Below are 12,385 nucleotides of genomic sequence, written 5' to 3'. Positions count from 1 at the left end.
CGCCTGCCACAACGCCTGGCCATTTTTTGGTTGCAGCCGTCATTGTTGTTTGGCGGGCCCAGGCTGTATTCGAACCCGCCACCTTAGGTGTATGTGGCTGGCGCCTTGGCCACTTGAGCCACAGGCGCAGAGCCCACTTTTGCCTGTTTTTAAACTTTTTTTTTTTTTTGAGACAGAGTCTCACTATTGCCCTCCTTAGAGGGCTGTGGCATCACAGCTCACAGCAACCTCAAACTCCAGGGCTTAAGCCTCTTGCCTCAGCCTCCAAAGGAGCTGGGACTACAGGACCCACCATAACACCTGGCTATTTTTAACTGTCATTGTTGCAGTTGTTATTGTTGTTTAGTAGGCTCAGGCCAGGTTCAAACCCAACAGCCCTGGTGTATGTGGCCAGTGCCCTAACCACTGAGCCACGGGCGCTGAGCCTGTTTTTAAACTTTAGAAATCGTCTGTTTGTGTATGTTCCTCCACAATGCCCTTTTCCCTCCCAACATTACATTTGTAGGGTTTAACCTCAGGTGTCATTTTCAGTGCTGCAGCCTGTTCCATCTCATGAATGCACCCCATGAAATATGCTCATAGTTATCCATTCTCCTGTTCAGAGTTAGGCTGTTGCAAATTTTTCAATGTCACAAAAATGCTACCACGAGTATTTCTGTATATACCTTCCTGGGCACATCTTCAAAATTTTCTCCATGATATGTACCTATATCAAGGTGTCCAACCTTTTTTCTTTCCTGCCACACATTAAAAGAATAAGAGTTGTCTTGGGCCACATTTTAGATACATGAACACTGATGAAAGCTAGTCCAAGCATACTTTTGGAGATACCTGACACCACAGGTAAGCAAACAAGTCTTCACAAAGTCAGCATGTGATTGTGGGCTGGAAGTTGGACACCCTTGCTCTAGACACTAGACACTAGAGTTGGGTACTCCTATCCAGGTATCCATAGGCATAGGTACCCTATACCTACGCTGGGTATTCCTATCTTCAAAAATTGGTAGATATTGCCAGACTGCTCTCCAAAACAACTCCCCAACTCTCACTCTCAGCAGTGAAATATTCCTATTGCTCTATATTTTCAACAATATTTGATATTATAAGACTTAATTTCTGTCAGAGTATAAAGTGGTTTAAATTTGTTTTTTCTTTAAACTCCTAATTATACAAGATTCATAACAGTACTGATTCAGAAGCATCCTTTGAGATACGCTCACTTCCTGCTGCCTGCTCTGTCAGCAACTCTGGGCGGTATGAATGAAGAACAGAAAGTAAGACAGGCTGGGTGGGTGGCTCACGCTGTAATCCTAGCACTCTGGAAGGCTGAGGCAGGTGGATTGCTTGAGCTCAGGAGTTTGACACCAGCCTGAGCAAAATCAAGACTCTGTCTCTACTAAAAATAGAAAAACTGAGTCAAGAGGATTGCTTGAGCCCAAGAGTTAGAAGTTGCTGTGACGACAGCTTGAGACTCTTGACTGAAAAGAAAAGAAAGTAAAGGAGCCCCAGGCAACTACAGGGAAGCAACTGCCAGGGAGACAGGGGAGTAGTTCCTAACCAGAGGGTGAGGAGATGGAGGTAGGAGAATCCTCCCCAAGCACCCGTTATCATGTGTGGAGTCACTTCTGAGCAAGATGCGTCCCACCACACTGGATATAATAGCCTTACTTTCATGAAATAAATGTTTATTTCAAAAAACGTGAGCAGTAAAGAGGATTCAAGGAAGACAGTGGCATAAAGAAGCACTGGGAACACATCTCCCGATCTATAGGACAATACACTGGTAGAGTCTGATGTGATTATTTTGGAATTCTGGAGTCTAGCAAGAGCTTGAAACATCCAGGGGAAGGCGTGGACAATAAATTGTGCTTAACTTAGGTCAATTTCAATTCTTAGCACAGCAGCAATCCAGCTGAGGAGATACCCATTTCTTATGTCCCCAACCTCCTGCACAATTTTTAGAAGTAATTTAGATTCTTTATGCTACTTCAGTCAATACTAATGTTTTATCTTTATTTTATCCATTTTGCTGATGAAAACCAAGTATTGTGGGCTAAGAAACCCCCCCAGGTTACACAGCAGGCCTAATTGCCATAATTCATTACTCCAAAATGCACATTTTTCTTATCTTAAAATCTAAGAAATTGGGATCCATCTGACAACTGATGACGTGGTGGTGTCACTGGCAACTTACTAAATTCTTCTTAGTAACATATGAAACAGCATCTTACAATCAGCCCCTTAAATATGCTGAGATATAGTCTTACCTGGGCCCAGGAGAGATCAGAGTCCACATGCCTAACTGGCCCTCCCCAACAGGCTGTCTGCTCTTACTTTCCCCAACTCTGATTAGCTGCCAAGCACCCAGGAGAGTAAATGAGAGAAGCTGGTACAGGACAGCAGAGCAGAGGCAGATGGAAAACTGCCATGACCACCACTGGAAGCAGCAGTTCCCAAACCAAGTTCCAGTATGAAGTGAGATAAACAGATTCTGGGGTTAATCTGGGGACACTGGGTCAAAACAGGTTATTACAAAAATGTGATGTAAAAATAACAACTTTACAGTGGATAAGGCAGGCTAACTTGCTTACTATCTTGGTCTAATCTGCCATATTTCACCTTTGAACCACAATAGCCACCAATCCCATAAAATACTTACTACTCCTTTAGAAAGATAATTATTGACAAAGTCCTTCCAAGTAATTTCTCTCCCAGAGCTCTTGAACAGGAAGTAAAACATGATTCCACCCCAAAACAGCGCAGTCCAGAGAAAGTACATCCTGAAATCCTTGTCGTCCCACGGAAAATCACCCTGAGGAGAGAGGAAGACATTTCTGTGAAGAGTGAATCCCACAATAGGATCTGCATTATGTAGACCTAAGTCCCTCCCCACTACCAATGCCTCCCAACTCTTCCAGGGCCCACCGTCATCACATCACAGTAACACTGTACAGAATCGAACCTTCTGGAACCTGGACCACCAGTGAGAATCATCTTTCTTGCCACCTCGTTTTCCACCACTTCCTCCTCCAGTAGAGCGTGGGGTAGCAGGTGATTTTGATTCTGTTCACAAACAAAGAACACACACCACAGCATCGCAGGGTTTTATACCTCTCAGCACTGCTTTCGTTGGTATAGTTTAATAAAAGATTTATCTCAAAATACGTTGACAGCAACTAACCAGTTACTAAGTAAAGCACTGTGGGAGAGAACAGCACTACCACATGCTGCATCTGAGGAGGCAGCAGGGGCTTCACCTGCAGTGCCTCCCAGAATGTGCATGACAGCCCAGCAGCTGAGAAGCATACTGCTGTGACACCTCCCTTACAGAGGCAGAAAGAGTAGCTTGAGTAACTTGTTACAGTGAGTTACAGTAGACATTTCTTTGTAAGAAAATTTAAAAAAAATTTTTTTTTCTTTGAGACAGAGTCTCACTTTATCGCCCTCAGTAGAGAGCCATGGCATCACAGCTCACAACAATCCTCCAACTCCTGGGCTTAGGCAATTCTCTTGCCTCAGCCTCCCAAGTAGCTTGGACTACAGGTGCCCGCCAGAATGCCCAGCTATTTTTTGTTGTTGTTGTCGCAGTTTGGCCGTGGCTGGATTTGAACCTACCACCCTTGGTATTTGGGGCCAGCGCCCTACCCACTAAGCCACAGGCACTGTCCCCAAATTTTGACAATGGCTTAAAAAAACACCCACCTAAAACTAGTTTGCCAGAATCTCTTCGTCCACCCAAAACTCAAATGTTGAAGTCTTAAACCTCTGTCCTGTAAGATGTGGTCTTATTTAGAAATGGGGTTTTTATGGAGAGAATCAAGTGAAGGTGAAGGCATTAGGGCGAGCCCTAACTCAACATAACTGGTGTCCTCAGAAAAGGGGAAATCCTGCCTCAGACAAGCCTGAGCACTCCCACCTACACCCTAGAGCAGATGCTTCTCCCCTGGGCCACAGAAGGAACCAACCTTATGCCACCCTGACCTTGGACTTCTAGCCTCCAGAACCATAAAAGAACATCTTCAGTGCTTAAGCCACACCAGTTGTGATACCAAACACTCTGTAATGGCACCCCTAGCAAACTAAGGCAGTCAGGACCATCCTCCTTTCTGTGGCAACTCTCTCAGTTCCACAACTACCATTCCAACTTCTTCAGCTACTGCGAAGCAGCCTTTTTTTGGTAGCAGGATGGGAGGCTACAGATACTGGGCCATTCCCTGAGGCCACATGACACCGGCTTCATGATGCACTCACCAGGCTGCACTGCTGCACCTGCACCTCAAGTGAGGCAGAGAGCCTGAGAGGCGCAGTGAGCGCGGCCTTGGGCCCACCCCTCCGAGGCACAGGACTGGGACATGCACCAGAAGCACACTCCTGAGAGTGTCCGCAGATGCCCCAAACCACTCAGAGATAAAGTAACACACACACAAAAGGTACAAAGTGGACCTACTGTTACTAATCTGCCCCCACGACAAGCTCTGAGGAGATTACCTAGCATGGCCCGGGAACCTCTGTAGATGTTGCCCTTGTCACCCATGTTCCACACTAGCAGCTCAGGACAACTCAGCTCACCCTACGCTTCTTCCCCCACCCCGTCCTCTGGCCCTGACTATACTCCTCACATTTTTTCAGCATACATTTGTCTGTCCAAATAGGTGACAAGCTCATTTAAAAATAAGGGCTGAGGCTCAGCACCTGTGGCTCAAGTGGCTAAGGCGCCAGCCACATACACCTAAGGTGGTGGGTTCGAATCCAGCCGGGTCCCGCCAAACAACAACAGCTACAACCAAAAAAGTAGCCGGGTGACTGTGGTCCCAGCTACTTGGGAGGCTGAGGCAGGAGACTCGCTTCAGCCCAGGAGTTGGAGGTTGCTGTGAGCTGTGATGCCATAGCACTCTACCCAGGGGGATAGCTTAAGGCTCTGTCTTAAAAAAAAAAAAAAAAAAAAAAAAAAAAAAAAAAAGGGCTGAATTATATATTTTTCCTTCTATTTCCCTAAAAAGAAAGGATGCTGGTGGCTAAATGCAAACACATGCTAGGCACTGTGCTAAATGCTATCTCACCTCATGAAATGAGGCCAGGTAGCTCAGAGCCCACCCAGTCCTCAGAGCTGCCCAGCTTTAGGATCCCTCTCTGAATCTCTAACATGAGGAAACCTCTGAGGAATAATTTAAAGACACTGCACTGCTCCTGCCTGTAATCCCAGCACTCTGGGAGGCCGAAGCAGGTGGCTCCTTGAGCTTAGGAGTTCGAGACCAGCCTGAGTAAGAACTAGACTGTCTCTACTAAAAACAGAAAAACAAGCCAGGCATTGTGGTGGGAGCCGGTAGTCCCAGGTACTCAGAGGCCGACGCAGAGGGTTCACTTGAGCCCAGGAGTTTGAGGCTGCTGTGAGCTAGGCTGACACCACAGCACTGTAGCCTGAGCAACAAAGTGAGACTCTTGTCACCAAAAGAAAACAACAAAAGAAAACATCATAGTATGTGTCAAATAAATTACATGTATTAGCTTTCTAGGATTTTTCACATTGGCTTAAATTATGTGTCAGATATTTACCAAATATGTTTAGTTTCAGCAATTATCTCTAAGGTGACCTTAAATTATTCTAATTTAAAAAACAACAGGGGGTGGTGCCTATGGCTCAGTGAGGAGGGCACAGGCCCCATATACCGAGGGTGGTGGGTTCAAACCCAGCCCGGCCAAACTGCAACAACAACAACAACAACAGCAAAAAAAAATAGCTGGGCATTGTGGCGCCCGGGCACCTGTAGTCCCAGCTACCCAGAAGGCTGAGGCAAGAGAATCGCCTAAGCCCAAGAGCTGGAGGTTGCTGTGAGCTATGACACAACAGCACTCTATTGAGGGCGACAAAGTGAGACTCTTGCCTCTAAAAAGAAACAAAACAAAAATGATAGGAAAATATGAACAGAAAATTAAGGAGAAAATGAAACACATGGGGTTTGTAGAACTTTACTACAAACCTATAACCTACAGTTCCAGAACTGATATACGGTAACTCTTTCTTCAGTGATAACTACCACTATCATATATTATTAGGGGAAAACAGTAAATTCAAACTTAACCTTTTTAAAAAGTACCTTTTTTTTCTCCCATTACTTCTTTAGGTTCAGTAGTTTTTTTCCCATTTTTTCCATTAGGAAAGTATTTTTCAAATCCTATTAGAAAAGGAAAAAATAAAAAACAGAAGTCTTATATTTGAAGGTGACACATTTTCATGGCTGTAATCAGACAGAAACTGGAGGAAAGGAACAGGCTAGAGTGGGAGACAGAAGTGTCTCCTGAGACCACACCTCTGAGTGTCCTGAGTAGATACTTGTGATCACATACCCCTTCAGCAAGAGCACAGACCATCACCATCACACCTAAGCCCTTACCTTTGGGGGGTCGAGAACACAGTCTCTGATAAGCAGCAATTACATCTGTCAAAAAAGAACTTCTCCTGGCTGTTGCTTGAGTTGTCACATATTGATAAAGCTGTAAAATGACATTAAAAAAAAAAAGCATGAAGGTTATACCAAGACAAAAGATTTCTAAGTTTCACTTCCTGATCATAAAGTGGACGAACTGTTCTCCCTTCCAGGTGGGGTGGGTGCGTGGGTGGTGGGGTGGGGTGTGGGTGTTACAGAAGGACTCCCTTTCAGGGAGCACTGGGCTCATCTATACCATGCTACTCTATCCCAGCAACAAAACCAGGAGACATGTTACCATCTAGAACACCCATTCTCAATCTGTGAGTTGTGTCCCCTTTGGGGGTTGAACGACCCTTTCACAGGGGTCACCTAAAACCATCGGAAAACACGTTTTTGGTCTTGTATTTTTTTAAGAAACAGAGTCTCACTTTGTCACCCTCAGTAGAGTGCCGCGGCATCACAGCTCACAGCAACCTCCAGCTCTTGGGCTTAGGCAATTCTCTTGCCTCAGCCTCCTGAGTAACTGGGACTACAGGCGCTTGCCACAACGCCTGGCTATTTTTTTGTTGCAATTTGGCACAAGTGCCTCACTCACTGAGCCACAGGCACTGCCCAAAAACATGTATTTTGGAAAAACATATTTTTGCACACATGAAGTAGCAATGAAAATAATTTTATGGTTAGGGGTCACCACAACATGAGGAACTATATTAAAGGGTCGGCATTAGGAATGTTGAGAACCACTGATCTAGAAGATAAGAATATTTCAAAATGAGGCATAAGTTTAAAGTACAACCCAACTATAATTATCTGACATCACAATCACTTTGGCAATGTTTACTTAATTTGTAACATTCAAAAGACAAACTCTTGACACAGAAAATGTGTTGTTTCATACCGGGTCCACAATACTATAAGATATTTACCTGAAGTTACAGCTCAGTGCTGCTTATATCTAAGCTCAAGATAAGAAAGTTAATATGGCCCAACATCACCAAGAATCCTGGTACCATCAACATTTGCTAAAGATACTGTACACACTGTCATCCCGGTGAGAATTCTACAAGTCAATTACAGATACATTTCTGGTTTATATAACACATATTGCTTACAGATTGTTTGTAAACACAGTCTAGGTAAATCCAAGTACAATTTAAATAACCCAAAGAAGTTCCCTACTACATTTTTAGCTGCACTATTAAAAGCAATTCATGTCAAAAGGGATTTGAAGGGGTATATCCAAATCTGGCAGTGAAAAAGTTTAATTCTATCCTTTTGCAAAGTGAAAATTCACCACTACAGGAGTAAGGGGTTTTATCTGCATTAGCATCCATCATTATTTGCCTCCTTTTATGATTGATGAGAAAAATAAAACCAAACAAAACTACCACCGCTACAGAGGTTGTAATGAAAAACACAGACAAGTGTTGATGAGGAAGCAGAGAAAAAGGAGCCGCTGTTCACTGCCAGCGAGAATGTAAAAAGGTATAGCCACTTTGAAAAGCAGTTTAGCAGATTCTCAAAATGTTAAATGTAGAGTTACTGTATAATCCAACAATTCCACACCCACCCAAGAAAACTGAAAACGTATCCACACAAAAACTTGTGCACAAAGACTCACAGCAGTGGTATGTGGGAACAACCCAAAGGTCCATCAACTACTGATGAATGGACAAGTAAGGTGTGGCACACCCACAATGGATTATTCTTCACTCACAGAGGGAAATTAAGTGCTGACATCCCGAGGAAACTTGACCACATTATGCTAAGTGAGAGAAGCCAGACACAAAAGGCCACATAACATATGATCCAATTTATAGTAGCCCCTTGAACAACTTGAGGGTTAGGAATGAAACTGAAAATCCCAGTGGCAGGTGGTGCCTGTAGCTCAATGCGTAGGGCACATACAGGGAGCCTGGGGGATTCCAACCCAGCCTATGCCAGCTAGACAACAACAACGAAATAGCCAGGCGTTGTGGTGGGCGCCTGTAGTCCCAGCTACTTGGAAGGGTGAGGCAAGAGAATCGCATAAGCCCAAGAACTTGATATTGCCGTGAGCTGTGACACCATAGCACTCTACCAAGGGCAATACACTGAGACTATCTTAAAAAAAAAAAAAAAAAACCTAGTGCCCCCCCCCAAACTTAACTACTAATAGCCTACTGCTGACCAGAAATAACATAAACCTTCATTAACACCATACCTTGTATGTTATCTACTATATTATTACAATATTATATACTGTATAACATACTGTAGCACAACTATACACGTACAATAGAGAAAAGAAAATCACAAGGAAAATACATATACTGCATTTATAGAGGCTATAAGTTTACATTGTTTACAAGATGAATCATCTGTCTAAAATGGTGGCAACCACAGCTGCAGACCTCAATCTAAGGCACAGATCCACCAATTCCACTTTTTCTTGCAAAACTGTTACTTTTCTCTGCTTCTTGAGAGAATCTGCAGCATCACTAGTGCCACTTAGTACAGGTCCCATGGTGTAATTCAAGGCTTACATTATTGCAATAAACAAGATGAAAAATATATAAGAGCCACTAAAGATCCCTTTTTACTATGATATGCCACTTACTGGAGACACAAAATAAAATGCTCAGATGGTTAGGTCACACGGTCTTTTAAGTAGATAATGGCCAACACCAGAGCTCACCACACACGGCCACAGAATTATTACAGTGGTACAATATGGACTAAAACAATCTTATACAGTTATTAATATACAGCTTCATGTTTATTAACATGTCTCTCAACTGCAAATGCACCATGTATTGTCTGTGTATATATAGTAATAGATTTTTGTATTATTTGATGGTGGTAAATAATAAAACAGACTAATATCTACATATATTTCATGCACTCATGACATACCTTTTTCTTAATTTTTCCAATGGTTCTATACTATGGTTTATCTGTAAAGTTTTTCAATTTTTGTAAATCACCAAAATATGTTCCAACATATTTACTGAAAAAATCCATACTAAGTGAATCCACCTGTGAACTTCATAGCATGCTATTTAAGGGTCACCTGTGTATAAAATGCCTGGATAGGCAAACCCACATAGAGTGGATGAGTAGTTGCCAAGAGCAAGAACCTAGTTAGAAAAAGATGGAGAGTGACTGCTAATGGTTACGAGGCCTTCTTTTTAAAGAAGAAAATGTTCTGGAGTTAGGAATAGTGGTGATGGCTGCATGACCTTATGAATATCTTTAAAAAACACTGAATTAGGGCAGCGCCTGTGGCTCGAAGGAGGCAGGCGCCAGCCCCATATGCCGGAGGTGGCGGGTTCAAACCCAGCCCTGGCCAAAAACTGAAAAACAAAACAAAACAAAACAAAACAACACTGAATTGCACACTTTTAAAATGATAAATTTTATGGCATATGAATTGTCAAAGAGCTGATTTTAAATAAATACACAATTCTGCACAAAATTGTGCATAGAAACACTGACAAACACTGTTTGGGGCTGACCTTAATACTGTTGACTGTAGAGAATTTGGAGCTTATGTTACACTACAACCTTCCAGAGGACTGAGCACTTGGCCTGTGAAATAACCACTTAGAAGAGGTAAGAATGTATCGTAAGTAAACAGAGGTCTTTTCCAATGCCAAATCTGTTAAAGGGTGTGTGTGTGTGTGTGGGTGTGTGTGTGTGTAGATTAAAATGAAACATTATTCAAGCTAGGCAAGTCAACAAATCATGCTCAGGCATTAAGCACCTATTCCAGGCCAGCTGCTGCCAAGCAGGGAGATATCCAAAGGGGACCCAGTTCCCACACCTAAAAAACTCAGGAAACCCAAGGGAAAAAGTCATGGAAACAAATCAGTTACAATACAAAACCTATATAGCATAAGGAACAGGGATAGCACAGAGGTTATATAAAAGATTCTTTATGTCACCACGCCTTAGCCCATTTTGTACTGCTATAATAGGATACCTGAAGCTGGGTAATTTATAAAGAAGAGGTTCTTTATAGTTCTACAGGCTGGGAAGTACAAAGCTTCTGATGAGGGCCCTGTGCTAGGCCCAAAAATAGTGGGAAAGGACAAAGGAGAAGTGGACACAAGTGAAGAGAAAGGACCAAACAGAAGGAGGATCCTCCCTCTGTAGCAACCCACTCTCACCAGAACTAATCCAGAGCAAAGACTCCCTACAGCACAGCACTAAGTCAATTTTGGTAGGGACAAACACAAGCCACGTGCAAACCACAGCACCATATAAACAAATCTCTGTATCACTATGAGGCTTAGTACAGACTTGGGTACACTGTATGTACTCCATAAACATTTGCTGAGTACTGAGCTCTCTTTAGGCTCTATTTCCGAATTCTGTTTACATGCAATACCCCTAGGATAATATGTGCATGCATTTAACAATGAAATTATTTTCTATGAAGAAACTACTGATGAAATTTTTTTCTCCTGTGCATCCAAGCCATGGATGTCTATCATTCAAAAAATAAATAAGAAATGCCAATTTAAGTTTAGAACACCTTATTTTAGAGCATTAGCTTTTTACGTATGACAATACAAGCACTTTTCAGTTGCTTTGAGCATACTACCTGAAAACCGATATCTCAACACATCAAAATCTTTTCCCCAGGAGCCTCTCTGTGAGTACTTCTGTCTACTTTTGTCTCTGATTTTCAACAGTAGCATGAACCTACAAGAAAATCTGTTCTATCTGATGCCCTCACAGGCCTCACGTAATGCCCAGGTGTCTACACCTGGGTCTTCACAGCAGTACCAGGGAATATATGTCACAGACCACCCTCTCCTCAATTAGTAAGCTACAGCTGCCAGTCCAGAAGACCTCCTTTGATATAAGCAACTGTGATTCACAGTGACAATAGTGCCACTGGAAAGGAAGGCCTTTTGGATGACACTCCTAACATAAAAACTGCAGACTCACAAAGTTGATCCCTATCTGCCCAGTACGTACCCGAGTGCAGTATTCAACAATGTCAAATGGGGAAAGGGATCAGTTAACACAGAAAAAGAATCTTAACTCCAGAAAGTGAAGAAGGGCCTCTTCTTCTATAGAGTAGAAAAGAGCCAACAATAGCTAGGGAATTAATCCAATACTTGCAAGAGAGCTGCAAAGAGCAGAAATCATGAATACAGGTACCACTATTTTCCCCTTTCAGGGGAGAATGCTAACTTCCTCAAGGGAGTCTGCCTAGTAGGTGGCCAAGACTGATCCCAGGGCCTCAACTTCTGTGCTAAACATCCTGGGTAAACCAGTTAAGGCTGAACTCTAAAGAACTGAAAGTAAGCAAGTAACTGTGTCACTGAAATAGCTGATACCGACTAATCGAGACACGAACACTTTACTTGAGACATATATCATGGTTTTGCCAGTACACTGCTATCAGCTCAGAAACACCTATTACATTCCGTGTGTAGTCGCCTCCTGCGGAAGGCAGGCCCCTTTACGCAGGAGAAACAGCGTTTACTCTGAAAAGGCGACATTTTTAGTAACAACTGTTAAATATTTACTGGTATCTAGTATGTGCCGGCCCCAGAATGTCAGCGATGGCCCCATTTAAGAGATGGGAAAACGAAAGCCCAGAAGGGTCCAGTGGCTTCAACGTGGCGCCTTTGCCACTGGCTCTAAGATACAGGCAGGACACACGCTTTCTCTTCCTAGAGTCACAAAAGCGGGCGAAACGAAGCAACCAAAGCCGCGACGTGACCTTAGTAAGCAGCCGCCCCTGGAGGCACAGGAACCTGACCCGGCTGGAGACCGCAGTTCTCAAAATACAGAGGGGACGCCGTGACAGCACGCCTGAGGCCGGTGACCTTGACGCCAGCTCGCCCCGCTGGAAAGCGGGCGCAGGCGAGGCGGGACCGGACTCACCGTGCGGAGGCGGAGCCCCTCAGTGCGGCCCAAGCCGCCGCCAGGCCCGAGGAGCGGCGGGAGGCCGCGGG

General features: G+C 43.6%; 1 protein-coding gene across 3 annotated transcripts in view; it reads right to left on the bottom strand.

Annotated features, from left to right (window-relative positions):
- The window catches only part of AFG3L2 (AFG3 like matrix AAA peptidase subunit 2), a 52,676-nt gene extending 40,297 nt beyond the window's left edge, over positions 1 to 12,379 (bottom strand). For 2 of the 3 annotated variants that reach the window (XM_012811821.2, XM_023519456.1), the window contains exons 1-4: positions 6,393 to 6,783; positions 6,096 to 6,173; positions 2,963 to 3,063; positions 2,660 to 2,812 (exon numbers count right to left, since the gene is read on the bottom strand). In XM_012811821.2, the coding sequence (XP_012667275.2) occupies positions 2,660 to 2,812; positions 2,963 to 3,063; positions 6,096 to 6,173; positions 6,393 to 6,522 (462 nt within the window). In that variant the 5' untranslated portion in view covers positions 6,523 to 6,783. Of the gene's footprint in view, positions 1 to 2,659; positions 2,813 to 2,962; positions 3,064 to 6,095; positions 6,174 to 6,392; positions 6,784 to 12,314 lie in introns of those variants that run through there. The other variant, XM_023519457.1, reaches the window with a different exon arrangement.
- Between the last annotated feature and the right edge of the window lie 6 nt (positions 12,380 to 12,385).

Source organism: Otolemur garnettii, unplaced genomic scaffold (assembly GCF_000181295.1).
Source record: "Otolemur garnettii isolate 467f Iridium unplaced genomic scaffold, OtoGar3 scaffold00176, whole genome shotgun sequence".
NCBI lineage: Eukaryota > Metazoa > Chordata > Mammalia > Primates > Galagidae > Otolemur > Otolemur garnettii.
This window is presented reverse-complemented; position numbering and strand designations above follow the sequence as displayed.